At 38.7% G+C, this 16,723-nt stretch overlaps 2 protein-coding genes across 2 annotated transcripts; one reads left to right on the top strand and one right to left on the bottom strand.

The window, feature by feature from the left end:
* Nucleotides 1-325: 325 nt before the first annotated feature.
* Nucleotides 326-6,583, bottom strand: LOC107564404 (retinoschisin-like). The gene is made up of 3 exons (XM_016249493.1): nt 6,234-6,583; nt 5,884-6,079; nt 326-568 (listed from the first exon to the last, which is right to left on the bottom strand). Exons 1-3 carry the CDS (start codon nt 6,329-6,331, stop codon nt 410-412), a joined length of 453 nt encoding a protein of 150 aa, XP_016104979.1. The 5' UTR covers nt 6,332-6,583; the 3' UTR covers nt 326-409.
* Nucleotides 6,584-13,137: 6,554 nt separating this feature from the next.
* On the top strand, nt 13,138-13,651 carry LOC107564418 (histone H2B.1, sperm-like). The gene is made up of 2 exons (XM_016249511.1): nt 13,138-13,308; nt 13,427-13,651. The coding sequence occupies exons 1-2, from the start codon at nt 13,195-13,197 to the stop codon at nt 13,607-13,609; spliced, it is 297 nt and encodes a 98-aa protein (XP_016104997.1). The 5' UTR covers nt 13,138-13,194; the 3' UTR covers nt 13,610-13,651.
* Nucleotides 13,652-16,723: the final 3,072 nt, after the last annotated feature.

Below are 16,723 nucleotides of genomic sequence, written 5' to 3'. Positions count from 1 at the left end.
CATTGATAATAAAGCAGTCCTCTTGTTTTAGACCAAAAATGCTTATTTGTTTTATTTCGTACACACAGAAGCTACAGTTATATGGTATTATTTCAAATTGCCTGTTACCTACTGATCTGAGTATATGTGACTTTATAAAGCCTGTGAAAACCCAGCTAAAGTCATTTTTTGTGATTTACTGTTTTCTACATAAAATCATCCTTTATAAAGATGTAGAACATTCTGTGAAAATATAACCTTTATATCTTTAATATTGACTGAGTAAGGCCATGTCAAAGATTGAAATCATGGTGAAATTAATGGTTGAAATCAAACTTTGATGCATGTTATCTCAAAATTAGATTTTGAGACTTTAGCCTGGATTTTACAGACAGGGTCACATATTTTGCTGTAGTACCTAAAGCTGTTCTTAACCCGTGACGCATTTGTTCATGCACATGAGCAGCTCCAGGCGTAGGGCGATGCGCGTGTGCCAGCCCAGAGGCAGGATCCGCAGGTACCGCGCTACGATGGGCGGACGCAGCAGGTTCTGGACCGCGGAGGATCGGTCCGTGTTTCCATAAAACACCTGATAGATGAACACAAGCCATAAACATCATTAAATGATGGGGAGTTAATGCCAGTATACTCACTACTGACTAATCCAACATTGTCATCAAAAACATTAGCTATGCTTCCATCCAAAGATGCAAATTTAACTTATGCGCAAAAGTGGAATATCGCATAAAACATTTGCGAATAAAGCAACCGTTTCCATCCAATGAGTCAAAGAGAACAAAATTGTCACTTCCTGATAATCTAGCACTAAATATCAAGAAGAAAATTTGGAGAAGCCACTAGCTGTGTTTCCATCTACCTATTTTTATGCGCATTTTGGACTATCGCATTAAAAAAAAACGCTGGATGGATGGGTTACGCCAAGATGCACATAAATTTAAAAAATGCGCATAAAAAACTTATGCCCACATTTGAGTGCGATTAAACTTTTTAATCCGATAAGAAAAAATGCACATAAACTATGATGGGAACATTTACCGAATAAATTCCTTTGTTATGGTCGTTTTGAAATGCCTGAGCAAAGTCTGTCGTCAAAGTATTTCTGTATAATTGTCTCACACGACTGCGTTCCCAGCATCCTCCTCCGAAAGCAATGACTGCATTTATTGTGTTTCGTCTGAGACGCGAGTAATTTATCATACAGTATATGAAAATTATTACATTCAGTGGCTTCTCCTAGTTTTCTTAGTGATATTTAGTGCCAGTTTACCAGGAGATGACGATTTTGTTCTTTTTGACTCGTTGGATGGAAACTTATTCGCAAATGTTTTATGCGATATTCCAGTTTTGCGCATAAGTTTAATTAGAATCTTTGGATGAAAACATAGCTACTGAATATAATAATTTTCATATCTGATAAGTCAAGTTACTTATATAGCGCTTTTTTACAATGCAGATTATTAAAAAAGGGAAATAGTGTGTCGAGAGAGTGTGCCGTTCTCCTCTGGCCAGACGAGACCAGCAGTTTAATTCTAGACTGCAACAAAGTCATATTGTGCAGAGGACTGCAGATGTGGTTCCCAGATGAGTTTTTTTCTTATCGGCTAAAACGTTTATCCTACTCAATTGTGCGTGTAAGTTTATGTGCATTTTTAATATCTATGCGCATCTTGGCATTTCCATCCAGAGGTTTTTTATGTGATATTCCAAAATGTGCATAAAAATAGGTGGATGGAAACATAGCTATTAGCTCCCGGTTTCATAGACGAGGCTTAAGCTTAGTCCCAGACTAAAATGCATGTCTGTGCTGTTTTAACTGAAAGAAACTTGCACCCTCTGATCTTAAAATATGTCAGTTTCATTGGTTTGTCTCAAGATGCACACCAGTAGTGTTTTTAGCTAAGGCATTTTATTTAAATGTCCTAATTGAACTATGGCCTAATCCTAGTTTAACCTAAACCCTGTTTGTGAAACCGGGCCTATCAGACATGTGCCCTGTGTTTTTGGATAGGAAACTTCACAGAAATTAGGCAATAATGTGGCAAAACGTTGTTGTTTTGGCACTTAATAGTAATAGATAGATAGATGAATAGATTACCATTTAAAAGCGTTTCACACCAAGAACCAAAACTGTAAAAGGTATTAATAGCGACCTTTATTAGCGCCCACACCAACGGATGATAACGTTCTGTTTATTATAAGTGCGCTGCAAAAATGTTTCAATGTTCACGCTTATTAAAATTCAGAAAGATTGTAATTTGCTGTAGAGGTTTATCGTTCATCAGCGGGAAAATAATTGAAAGTGATTCCAGCAATATCATTATTAGTTATGGTGTGTACCTTGCTAACCTTGGCCAGATCTGTGCTTTGCCACAATTCTGTCTCTGAGCTCTTCAGGCAGTTCCTTTGACCTCATGATTCTCATTTGCTCTGACATGCACTGTGCGCTGTAAGGTCTTATATAGACAGGTGTGTGGCTTTCCTAATCAAGTCCAATCAGTATAATCAAACACAGCTGGACTCAAATGAAGGTGTAGAACCATCTCAAGGATGATCAGAAGAAATGGACAGCACCTGAGTTAAATACATGAGTGTCACAGCAAAGGGTCTGAATACTTAGGACCATGTGATATTTCAGTTTTTCTTTTTTAATAAATCTGCAAAAACGTCAACAATTCTGTGTTTTTCTGTTAATATGGGGTGCTGTGTGTACATTAATGAGGAAAAAAAATTAACTTAATTGGTTTTAGCAAATGGCTGCAATATAACAAAGAGTGAAAAAATTAAGGGGGTCTGAATACTTTCCGTACCCACTGTAAATTTAAAAAATGCGCATAAAAAACTTATGCCCACATTTGAGTGCGATTTAAACTTTTTAATCCGATAAGAAAAAATGCACATAAACTATGATGGGAACATTTACCGAATAAATTCCTTTGTTATGGTCGTTTTGAAATGCCTGAGCAAAGTCTGTCGTCAAAGTATTTCTGTATAATTGTCTCACACGACTGCGTTCCCAGCATCCTCCTCCGAAAGCAATGACTGCATTTATTGTGTTTCGTCTGAGACGCGAGTAATTTATCATACAGTATATGAAAATTATTACATTCAGTGGCTTCTCCTAGTTTTCTTAGTGATATTTAGTGCCAGTTTACCAGGAGATGACGATTTTGTTCTTTTTGACTCGTTGGATGGAAACTTATTCGCAAATGTTTTATGCGATATTCCAGTTTTGCGCATAAGTTTAATTAGAATCTTTGGATGGAAACATAGCTACTGAATATAATAATTTTCATATCTGATAAGTCAAGTTACTTATATAGCGCTTTTTTACAATGCAGATTATTAAAAAAGGGAAATAGTGTGTCGAGAGAGTGTGCCGTTCTCCTCTGGCCAGACGAGACCAGCAGTTTAATTCTAGACTGCAACAAAGTCATATTGTGCAGAGGACTGCAGATGTGGTTCCCAGATGAGTTTTTTTCTTATCGGCTAAAACGTTTATCCTACTCAATTGTGCGTGTAAGTTTATGTGCATTTTTAATATCTATGCGCATCTTGGCATTTCCATCCAGAGGTTTTTTATGTGATATTCCAAAATGTGCATAAAAATAGGTGGATGGAAACATAGCTATTAGCTCCCGGTTTCATAGACGAGGCTTAAGCTTAGTCCCAGACTAAAATGCATGTCTGTGCTGTTTTAACTGAAAGAAACTTGCACCCTCTGATCTTAAAATATGTCAGCAAACGTCTTCCATTTAAGGTTTATGGAGGCCACTGTGCTCTTAGGTACCTTAAGTGCAGCAGAATTTTTTTTTGTAACCTTGGCCAGATCTGTGCCTTGCCACAATTCTGTCTCTGAGCTCTTCAGGCAGTTCCTTTGACCTCATGATTCTCATTTGCTCTGACATGCACTGTGAGCTGTAAGGTCTTATATAGACAGGTGTGTGGCTTTCCTAATCAAGTCCAATCAGTATAATCAAACACAGCTGGACTCAAATGAAGGTGTAGAACCATCTCAAGGATGATCAGAAGAAATGGACAGCACCTGAGTTAAATACATGAGTGTCACAGCAAAGGGTCTGAATACTTAGGACCATGTGATATTTCAGTTTTTCTTTTTTAATAAATCTGCAAAAACGTCAACAATTCTGTGTTTTTCTGTTAATATGGGGTGCTGTGTGTACATTAATGAGGAAAAAAAATTAACTTAATTGGTTTTAGCAAATGGCTGCAATATAACAAAGAGTGAAAAAATTAAGGGGGTCTGAATACTTTCCGTACCCACTGTAAATTTAAAAAATGCGCATAAAAAACTTATGCCCACATTTGAGTGCGATTTAAACTTTTTAATCCGATAAGAAAAAATGCACATAAACTATGATGGGAACATTTACCGAATAAATTCCTTTGTTATGGTCGTTTTGAAATGCCTGAGCAAAGTCTGTCGTCAAAGTATTTCTGTATAATTGTCTCACACGACTGCGTTCCCAGCATCCTCCTCCGAAAGCAATGACTGCATTTATTGTGTTTCGTCTGAGACGCGAGTAATTTATCATACAGTATATGAAAATTATTACATTCAGTGGCTTCTCCTAGTTTTCTTAGTGATATTTAGTGCCAGTTTACCAGGAGATGACGATTTTGTTCTTTTTGACTCGTTGGATGGAAACTTATTCGCAAATGTTTTATGCGATATTCCAGTTTTGCGCATAAGTTTAATTAGAATCTTTGGATGGAAACATAGCTACTGAATATAATAATTTTCATATCTGATAAGTCAAGTTACTTATATAGCGCTTTTTTACAATGCAGATTATTAAAAAAGGGAAATAGTGTGTCGAGAGAGTGTGCCGTTCTCCTCTGGCCAGACGAGACCAGCAGTTTAATTCTAGACTGCAACAAAGTCATATTGTGCAGAGGACTGCAGATGTGGTTCCCAGATGAGTTTTTTTCTTATCGGCTAAAACGTTTATCCTACTCAATTGTGCGTGTAAGTTTATGTGCATTTTTAATATCTATGCGCATCTTGGCATTTCCATCCAGAGGTTTTTTATGTGATATTCCAAAATGTGCATAAAAATAGGTGGATGGAAACATAGCTATTAGCTCCCGGTTTCATAGACGAGGCTTAAGCTTAGTCCCAGACTAAAATGCATGTCTGTGCTGTTTTAACTGAAAGAAACTTGCACCCTCTGATCTTAAAATATGTCAGTTTCATTGGTTTGTCTCAAGATGCACACCAGTAGTGTTTTTAGCTAAGGCATTTTATTTAAATGTCCTAATTGAACTATGGCCTAATCCTAGTTTAACCTAAACCCTGTTTGTGAAACCGGGCCTATCAGACATGTGCCCTGTGTTTTTGGATAGGAAACTTCACAGAAATTAGGCAATAATGTGGCAAAACGTTGTTGTTTTGGCACTTAATAGTAATAGATAGATAGATGAATAGATTACCATTTAAAAGCGTTTCACACCAAGAACCAAAACTGTAAAAGGTATTAATAGCGACCTTTATTAGCGCCCACACCAACGGATGATAACGTTCTGTTTATTATAAGTGCGCTGCAAAAATGTTTCAATGTTCACGCTTATTAAAATTCAGAAAGATTGTAATTTGCTGTAGAGGTTTATCGTTCATCAGCGGGAAAATAATTGAAAGTGATTCCAGCAATATCATTATTAGTTATGGTGTGTACCTTGCTATTCTCTTAGAATTAGAATGATAAATAAAACTTAATATTTACAGTTATTGTTAATGGAAGAACAAGAGGCTAGTATTAAAACTTGACAGTGTTACTGATGTTTTTTCACATCGGCTCAAACATCAGTTGTAAGAGAAATCCTTTTGATTTTACTCTAAACACTCTTGTATTTTAAGGCTTTTACCCTGTTATTCCCGGTCTGGTCTTTGTAATAGATCCAGTTGAGGTTTTCTTGGGTTCGGTACTGCAGGCTGTATTTCGTTGTCCATTCGTCAGCATCACAGCGGCCCTGAGCCAGGATACCCGAGACCACCCGCACCTCCTGGAGGTCGATCTGAAGCCACTGATTCGTGTCCTGGAATTTAGACAGCCAAGCACAGCTGCGACAAAGTGGAAAGTCAGTCAGTGTCCACTTTATTATGACCCCACACAAGCTAAATCAGATTTAGCGCTAGTCGTTTTGGTAATGGTGAAACCCAAGCTTTAATTTCAGGCTGGTTTAGTGCTGCTAGAAGGTTTTTCTGAGACACTTACCCAAACCCTTGACTGTTCAGTCGGGCTTTATTTGGGGTCCATGAGGAGAACCAGCCCACGTACTGATCCTGGTTTGAACAGGTAAGCTGCTCCGCCATCACTGACCCGGACTCAAACCCCAGTGGCTTGTGGTAGGAACACTCTGATTGGAAACAAGGAGCATTGAAACCATCAGGTCATGCCCACCATCTCGAGAACAACATGTTCAATGTGATTTACACAAGCAGGACCAACATCCAGCAGTTCCTGGAACTCAAACGGGTAAACTGTCAACAGGAAGTGATGCATCATGATGCAGTTTTGTAGGCCAAAAGCAGAATGTTAGCATGAACCTGGTTACCTGTACAAAAACCCAATAGGATTTTTCCAAAGGCTTTAGGATTATTGCAGAAAACAAGCTCTGTGACCAATAAAAGTTTATGATTCACATTTTGTTCGTCATGATAATCTTCACAATTGAACACAACTGAAGCCTAAATTCAATCGCCAGAAGTAAAAAGCTAAATGTAGGCTATTAACAAACTACACGACTGTCACATGACTTCAACATCACCACCATTAAGTTTCTGAAACTTAGACACTTATTAGCAGACGCCTTTTTCAAGACAAAAAAAGCTTTTTAAGGGGTATTACAGATATATTTCATGTTGTAGAATAACATGAAGCCAGCAGAAAAAACTATCAGCGCACGGTCAAATATAGGGCAAAACCTCAAAAAATCTTTATTATAATGCTTAATCAGAGGCCGTGCAAAAGTGAAAAGTGCAAAACGTTTTCGAGACAAAAGCTCTTCCTCAGTGCCACATTGATTAGTGCACAATTCTTGAAGATGGCTAAGGACTCAGCTGCTCGGATTGAGTTGGGCAGTTCATTCCACCAGGAGGGAACATTTAATTTAAAAGTCCGTAAAAGTGATTTTGTGCCTCTTTGGGATGGATTTGCAATCCATGCATGGAAGAATGATTAATCTCATACTTTATGCACGTCTAATTTGATTGCATGTTTGATTCAGTTAAAGGCTGCATTTCCTCTCTAATGCCGGGAATTATTTCCAACTTTAACTGACCTTACACAAGATAACCTCAAACTAGAGGAGACATACTGTCTGTTTGACAGCTCTCAAGAGTATCTTGAGTTAAAAAAAATATATATATATATATTTTTTTTTTCTGTATGTATGACGACTTCTAAATCTTAGAAACATTGCCAAGTTACGGAACATGTTACCTGCTACTGATGCAGAAAAGCTAGTTCATGCATTCATGACCTCTAGACTGGACTATTGTAATGCACTGCTAGCTGGTTGTCCTGCATCTTCAGTAAACAAGCTACAGGTAGTCCAAAATGCAGCAGCTAGAGTCCTTACCAGGTCAAGAAAATATGATCATATTACGCCAATTTTACATTATCTGCACTGGCTACCTATTAAGTTCCGTATCGGTTACAAAATATTACTACTTACTTTTAAGGAACTAAAAGGTTTCGCTCCTGCGTAGCTAAATAGTCTTCTACCACGCTACAATCCATCACGCTCCCTAAGGTCACAAAACTCTGGACTCTTGGTAGTTCCTAGGATAGCAAAGTCCACTAAAGGAGGTAGAGCTTTTTCACATTTGGCTCCCAAACTCTGGAATAGCCTTCCTGATACCGTTCGGGGTTCAGACACACTCTCTCTGTTTAAATCTAGATTAAAGACATCTCTTTAGCCAATCTTTCACATAATGTATATCATAACCTTGTACTTCAGTTACATCTGATCAAATGCACATTAACATTCTTTTGCTTGGGTTGAACACATAATTTTTTGCTTAGTTGGAACAGCAGCTACGCAAATTTTTCTCTATTTCCTTCTCTGTTTCTGCCAAGGGATTGGCATCCCATGGTAACTAGGATTTACACAAGCTTCAGTCTGGATCCAGCACTTACAAAGACCTGAGATGACCGAACAACTGAGAAGAGATGATGCCAGCCCCTCAGAGGACCTCAGATGATGCCAATCTAATCTCAGACAACAAATACAACTCAGACATACAAAACTACCAAACTTTGCTATAAGTTTGATCGCAAATCCCATGGTAACTAGGATTTACACAAGCTTCAGTCTGGATCCAGCACTTACAAAGACCTGAGATGACCGAACAACTGAGAAGAGATGATGCCAGCCCCTCAGAGGACCTCAGATGATGCCAATCTAATCTCAGACAACAAATACAACTCAGACATACAAAACTACCAAACTTTGCTATAAGTTTGATCGCAAAACATATAATCATTGCTGTTAATAGTGTTCACCGTCTGTTTGATTACATGACATTAACTGCTTGATTTTTACCGTACATTTCTGCCATATGGACATCAACTTGAGATAGTCACCACTGATAAGCTACTACTAAATATAATGTAGAAACTTTAATTTTCTGTAGAGCTGCTTTGCAACGATTTGCATCGTGAAAAGCGCTATACAAATAAACTTGAATTGAATTGAATATATTATCATATATGAGTCTTTTTCAGGCTGTATGAAGATCAGGGGTCCTGTTAATTGGCACGTGTGATTCTCCAGCAGTTTGTGATGGTTCAGGACAGACGGGCCCTATTTCAGGCCCTGTAATCTGGGCATCACAATCATTAGTCATGAGATTATCCACTGGCTCTACCGTCGCTCCAAGTCACCATACTTACTCATTCTCAATCTGAAGGTCTCTCGCTCATCTCGTCTCATCGTCTCCATCAGACAGTCCTCTAGTTCTCTTTTTCCTGATCTGTTAATAATTTGATCGTAATGTCTGCTGCCCTGTCAAACTGAGGTCAGAGGGCGGTTCATGTGTTATCAGTTTTAGCTGATGCATCATGGATGATCGTTACTCACGTAATCACTCTAAAGCCTCTTGGCTTCATGCCCTGAATCAGTAAGCATGCACTTCTGAAGGGACCGAGAGATGCTCTTGTCTCTAATCTTTCCAGTGACAATTAATGCTGCCGTTCGCTGCATGACCTTGCATGTTTTGCCATTCAAGACCCACACGGGCCAGACAACATTGTTTATGTATGTAAACACATTCAGACATGCGTGCTTATCTAATGCTCTTCAAGCATGTGGTCCTGTTGAGCATGTGTATATTCACTTATGCACTGATAATAAACAAGCGATCTAATATGTTTAACCCAGATATTGGGAACAGTAAACAACCCAACGTTTCTTTTAGGGTGTAGGAAAATATAACTTCATTAATTTGTGTTTCCTGCTAACTAAATTTCACATTCCTAACCTCTCTTTTCTTTATTCAAAGTTGATCTAGACAAGTATGAAGTATGAATATCTAAAGTTCTGTTAATCCTAAAGCAATAAACTGTATATCTATATCCAACCTATGTATACATTTTTCTCTTAAATGTGTACATTTATTTGGCTTTTTTTTTTTTTTGTTAACCTGGCAACACATTTGTATCTGTATATTCTTTGTCTGTTTTGTTTTTATAACTATACTGCCTTAATGGTTTGAAGTCTGTACTGTTTGATAAAATAAAAAAAAACGGGGGAAAAATCAGAATAAAGATTCACGATACGCACTCCAAAGTTCAGATCTGAATCACAAAGATTCGCGAACCCGCTCCGAAGTTCAGATCTAAATCAAATGATTAGCAACATGCGCTCTGAAGTTCCGATTTGAATCAAAAGATTTGCGAACCCGCTCCAAAGTTTCGATCTAACGCCGTGTCGACACTGGACGTGAGAATTGTCGTGTCCAGTCGCACCACACTGCAACAGCTAAAGTCTTTCTACCCTCTAAAAAATGCTGGGTTGTTTCAACCCAACTTTGGGTCAAATATGGACTAACCCAACTGTTGGGTTAAATTTTTACATAAAATTTTTAACCCAAAAGTTGGGTTAGTCCAGGGGTGCCCACACTCGGTCCTGGAGGGCCGGTGTCCTGCAGAGTTTAGCTCCAACCCTAATCAAACACACCTGAAGCAGCTAATCAAGCTCTTACTAGACATACTAGAAACTTCCAGGCAGGTGTGTTGAGGCAAGCTGGAGCTAAACTCTGCAGGACACCGGCCCTCCAGGACCGAGTTTGGGCACCCCTGGGTTAGTCCAAATTTGACCCAAAGTTGGGTTGAAATAACCCAGCATTTTTTAGAGTGTACACTGGACGTGACAAAGTGATTGTTGCAAATCATTTGAACTTTATGTCAGTATGTCATAAATAGAACGAGGCAGCAGGTTACTGTCAGGGATTTGTCGTGTCTTGTTGCACCGCTGTCCAGTGTAGACAGCATCAATGATTTGCCTATAATGAGTTCTACAGTATTTTGCTGCATCGCGCCGCTCGTGTCCGGTGTAAACACGGTGTAAATTAAATTATTTGCAATATGCGATCTGAAGCCCTGATCTGAATAATGATTCATGAACCCGCTCCAAAGCCCCGATCTAAATGATTCGCGATACGTGCTTTGAAGTCCCGATCTGAATAAAATGATTCACGAGATGCGATCCAATTGGAGTGCTTCGAAACAGTGATTTTGCAACTCAGAGTTTCGAAAAGCTCAGTTTCACCCATCACGACATGCTTTTTAAAATCATTACACATGACGTCGAAATTCCAAAAATGAATGGCCCTTGTGAACTAGTTTTTGCTAGTGAATCGCTTGAAATGAAAGATCGAAGTCACAAGTTTCATTTTTAATTATTCGGAGCGGTTAAGCGTGACTCACTCTGTTGAATCAATTTGTGTGTATATATATATATATATATATATTTCTATTCCAAAGATAACTGCTTTCCATGCTGATGCATTCAAAACAAATCTCCATAAATATGACGAGCTAATTTGATCAATATAATGTAATAAATGAGAAATTATTGTTGTATCTGATTGTATTAGTCTATATAGAGTGATAGTCAATGTAAATTAGCAAATGGGAGAAGCAGATGAACACAAAACAGGTGAAATGTGTTGAATAAAATTGGGGGATGTAAACTTTTGAACAGGATAATGTGTAAATTCTTCTCATTTTGTTTAACGATCATATTTTTTCTTCAGAAGCTACATAAATACTTACGTTTCCCATAATACAAAATAAGTACAATTTACCCTGATCATCCAACTGAAAAAGTTACACCCCCGTTGTGGCCTTCTTGAGCATCAGTACATGTTTTCACCTTTTGTAATAGTTATGCATGAGTCCCTCAATTGTCCTCAGCGTTAAAATATGCATTTCAAAATCATACAGTCAATGTTGGAAAGGGTTCAAATATGCAGAAGATACTGGAAAACCAAAGAATGTGCAGGAGCTGGAGGATTTTTCTGAAGAACAGCAGGCAGTTGAACTGCTCGGGACCAACAAGGGACTCATGAACAATTCGTGGATCATCCAGGAAATGACACATAGTATCAAGATTCAATGATTATTTTGTCTTGTGGAGTATATGTAAACAACTTTTATGTGAAATGGCTTATTCAGGACAGTACTAAATAAAAAATAACATGCAAACTTTCTAATTCTATGAGAGGCTTATGTATAAAGACAGAGAGGGACAATATCGCTGGAATCAATTTTAGTGCGATTTTTATAGGCCATTTCCCGCCAATGAATGATAAAACATTTTTTTTTACAGCCAATCAGAATCCACTCTACAAACAGCTCGAGCACTTAAAGCGGCAGAAGACAAAAACTTCTAAAGCGTGCTTAAAATAAGCATAATCGGTTATCGGTGTAAACGGGCCTTTAAAATCATTAAAGTAAAACCCTTGAATTTAGAATTTTGCACACATTTAGGTCCATTTATCCTAGATATGAAGACCATCTGCAAGAGTCCAAATACATAACTGTCAAGTTCCTGGAAACTAGGCTACAGTAGCCTACTGGAAACACACAGATAGTGTGTCCAGCTCTCATATCACACACACACTTTGTACCTTGAGTCAGCAGCAGCAGAAACACACTGAGGATCTTCACGTCCATCTTGATGAGCAGGTCTAGTGCGCTATGAACGGCAGCGGTCAGTGTGCTCTGGATTACTGTAATCCACTGACTCCATACATCCAATAATAGTCCTGATCGCCTCTGCCTGTCCTCTTTCTGTACATTGCTCACAGGTTGCTCTTTTGGAGCTCAGGAAACTTGATAGAGTTTTTGGTTGGGATTCAGTGTGGTAGGCTACCATTAACAATGTAGTAACTGCTTAAACCGGGTGTGTTTGTTTTCTCTTGATTAAACAATAAAACTATAGTTTTCCATAAAACAGTTTAGTGAGCTGTAAAAAAAAAAAAAATTACATGATCTGAGATCTTAATATAGTGCGTGCTATTATAAAGACTGTAGAACTTTAAAGCCTGTTTTCATTCACTTTAAATTAAATATGGCGTCAAATGCAATTATATTGATATACATTAATAATTAGGCCTTTTATAGTTGCATATAAAATTCTGAAACCTTAAGACACTCTGAAAAATTTTAATTTAGCCAAAATTAACTGGTTTTATTCAAGTCAAAATATTTTAGGCCTATTCAATCAATGAATCAACGTAACTATAGGCTAGTCATTTATAGAAACAAAACTAATTTTTATGCATTAAATCGGGTAGAAAAATATGTGAGGTAATTGCAGGTTACATACAGTGTAGGCCAGTCCTTACAAAAACATAGCAGTGCTTTTACTAAAAAAACTAAACTAAATTAGAAAAAAGAAAAAGAACTGTGACATAATGACATGTGCCTAATTTGAGGACTAATTTGTTGAACAAATAAACGTAAGACTGCCCTAAGCTATATGAAAACTATGATTTATCATCACAGTGTCACTGGGCCTTTGGTTTGTGTGAATGCCTTAATTAGGGTAATAAGCTTTAATTAAGACTGAGATGTTTCACCTGTGCTGAGCTGAGCTGAGACACATTAAACAGAGTGTTCAGAAGCTCTATCTCAGGCACTGACTGCGAAGTGAACAGCAGCCATCATGAAAACCTCATCTGACAGGAGCCAGAAGTCCCTGAAGACGTCCAGGAGAACCGGCTGGACGCGCAAACAGAGCACCAAGGCATATTCGGCTTACATTTACAAGATCGAGAAGGTGTGTCAAGGCGAAACTATGCCTGATGTATTATTTTTTTTTCACTCTTTTAAACTGACTTCACACGAGATTCGTGTTTATTTGTGCATTTTTAAAATGATAATTTTTCTTGTTTAAGGAGCTGAGTGACGTGGGTGACGCAGTCTCTGTGATGTGGCACCTGTCCGACGCGCATGCGCAGATGGGCGCCGAAGCCGCGCGGCTCTCCAAGTTCAACCGGCGGCGCGTCATCACGCAGCGAGAGCTCCACACCGCTGCAAAAAAGCTCCTGACAGCTGAGATTGAAATGCTGCGCTTTTAGATGTGTAAATAATGAATAAAGATGTTTCCGTTTTTAAAAACACCGTCTGTACGCTATGACATTTTGTTTTACTTGGTGCAGCGTAATTTAAAATGCGCTTTGAGGTTCGTTAATAGGCCAATTTGTATTAACGGTTTCCAAAGTTCCCTTTCATGGGAACTTCGAACTGTGTCCTCTAGGTTTCTCATAGCGACCCCTAGAGGACGCAGTGTCTCGTTCCCTACTCGGGGAACCATGGCTACATAAGTAACCAGAGATGTTCCCTTTCATGGGAACTTTGAACTGCGTCCTCAAGGTTTCTCATAGCGACCCCTAGAGGACGCAGTGTCTCGTTCCCTACTCGGGGAACCATGGCTACATAAGTAACCAGAGATGTTCCCTTTCATGGGAACTTTGAACTGCGTCCTCTAGGTTTCTCATAGCGACCCCTAGAGGACGCAGTGTCTCGTTCCCTACTCGGGGAACCATGGCTACATAAGTAACCAGAGATGTTCCCTTTCATGGGAACTTTGAACTGCGTCCTCTAGGTTTCTCATAGCGACCCCTAGAGGACGCAGTGTCTCGTTCCCAACTCGGAACCATGGTTACATAAGTAACCTGAGATGTTTTTGCGTCTTGTGTTGCTACGCAACTCGCCACCGGCTTGTTTTTAACTGCTCTCAGCGGTGGCGGGAACCAGGAGTTGCTTGGCAACAGCACCTGTAGCCTACTGAAAAATAACAGCTTTTAATACGTAATGGTTACATAAGTAACCAGAGATGTTCCCTTTCATGGGAACTTCGAACTGCGTCCTCTAGGTTTCTCATAGCGACCCCTAGAGGACGCAGTGTCTCGTTCCCAACTCGGAACCATGGTTACATAAGTAACCTGAGATGTTTTCGCGTCTTGTGTTGCTACGCAACTCGCCACCGGCTTGTTTTTAACTGCTCTCAGCGGTGGCGGGAACCAGGAGTTGCTTGGCAACAGCACCTGTAGCCTACTGAAAAATAACAGCTTTTAATACGTGATTCAATAATACATATTCTTTGCAGTGGAGCCGTCTCTAAAGGAAAGGTCACCAATGAATTCTGTACAACTGGTCAGACAGTGTACCGAAGTCTTTAACATTTACCTGCTTCTCTCATGCCGTAGTTTAGCTCATGTAGGCTATATATATTAATTAGGATATGCTGACGTATTTAGCAGCTGAGGTAATTTGTGTAAAGAGTAGGCTACCAAGGAAGGCCGGGTGTTTTTATTTATTTATTTTAATTGTTTTCAATGCGTTTTAGCCTACTGTGCCTTTCCTTAACACCGTGTCCTAACTATACGGGACGCGACAAGTTTCCAGACGCGACACCACAGAATCGATCAAATATCACAGCCAATCAGAAGCGTGTGTGGGCGGGCCGTCTCTGGAAGCGCACTCGCAACGAAATGTATACGTTTATAACCTAATTCATAAATATTACACTTTTTTTTAACATTAAATGTACATACTGAGTGACCGATAACATCTTCGCTATGGAATACACTCGCTGGTTCGCAGTGAGTTCAGTTTTACCGAACATCTTAGTTTGGTTTATTTCCGAGATCTGAGGCAAACTGTGGTGTTGCTTTCAGTTTGGCTATAAGGTCACACAAAATTATATTTGAACTCCCTTTAGACACGTTTAACTTTGAATAAAGCACAATCGCCTGAGTTTATCTACTGTCATGTAGAAACCGTTTATAAATTAGAAACTTCGCGTGTCACCGTCGCGGCTAGTTAGGACAAAAACTCAGATTAACGTGGAAAAGACCTTTTATCGCGTGTAGTTCGGAGGAGTGAAGAAAAGTTGCTATTAATGTATATATTAATGTGTGTGTGTGTGTGTATATATATGGGATGTAACGATTACCGGTTTGACGATAAATCATGATAAAATTCCCGACGGTTATTACGGTTTCATATTTTAATTATTAAAACCGTATTAGAGTACCGCGATTTGAACAACTCACGATAAATGAATACCGTCCAGCATAAAGCACAGTTTTCGAGGAGCGAAGAAAAGTTGCTATTAACAACAGTCTGAAACTGACGTTTTGAGTGATAGGCCTATTGCTTATTGCTTTTTTTTTTTTTAAATATATATTTTTTAATGTAGACGACTTATCCTGTTTTAACATTTTAGAGTAATGTTTCACATGCCGGGAGTGGGAGACCATAACAAATGTGAACTTTGCTTTCCTCCCATAATAAGATGGGATAATTTAGAAACAATTTCGTATAGTCAGATTGGAAAAAACATTGTTTACGAGACAAATAACTCTCTCAGAAGCCTTTATAAGTCCATCCCAGCAGCGTAGCCTACTTGTATTTTTGTAGTTTAATACCAGGCCAAATATATAGTTGCACATGTACATTTTAGTTATTAATATCAAAATGAAAACTTGGATCAGATATGCGATGCTAATTATGGCAGAAAGCGGTCACTGGGTGGCGTTGTAACATCAGTGAACTTATTGTTTTAAATGATTAATTATCAGCGATTTTAGGGAGCGTCTTGTTTACTCTCAAATAAATGTGTCCAACAGATTTTGCAATTAATTAATTGTAAGCGTTTCTAACATGTAATCTAACAGGTGCGCACGTGCAAAATACATAACGCAGTAATAAAATATATAGTTAGTGATTCATTAAGTACCACCATTGTGTAAGCTAGTTCTTTCCTAACAGTCCAGATAATTTAGTTTGAAAAACATCAGTAAAATCCACTGCTAGTCTATCATTGATGTGTATATTGAGCTATTTAATCTGAGGTATCATCCAAAATGAATATATACACATGGTACACAGCTTGCATTTTGTGTTTGTGCATTAACTGTGTGGCAATAAAATACTAATTATGCAAATAAGGGGATGTTTGTCGCAAAGCAATCAGGCCATAATGCACAGAATGTTTTTACCAGATAAATTTGACACTGTGTGTGATCCTCTGATGTGTGTTCCCTTTTACAAACACGCTTCCCACAACACTGACGGGGGGCGGTGACAGGCGCATGTATCAGCCAATCAACTGCCTGCGCTCCTGAGTGGGCGGGAATAACGGTCTTCTTTCCACCAATGAAAGCTCCCCGAGCTGCCGAGTCGTC

The sequence above is a fragment of the Sinocyclocheilus grahami genome, unplaced genomic scaffold, assembly GCF_001515645.1.
Source record: "Sinocyclocheilus grahami isolate Dianchi unplaced genomic scaffold, SAMN03320097.WGS_v1.1 scaffold932.1, whole genome shotgun sequence".
In the NCBI taxonomy this organism is placed as follows: Eukaryota; Metazoa; Chordata; class Actinopteri; order Cypriniformes; family Cyprinidae; genus Sinocyclocheilus; species Sinocyclocheilus grahami.
This window is presented reverse-complemented; position numbering and strand designations above follow the sequence as displayed.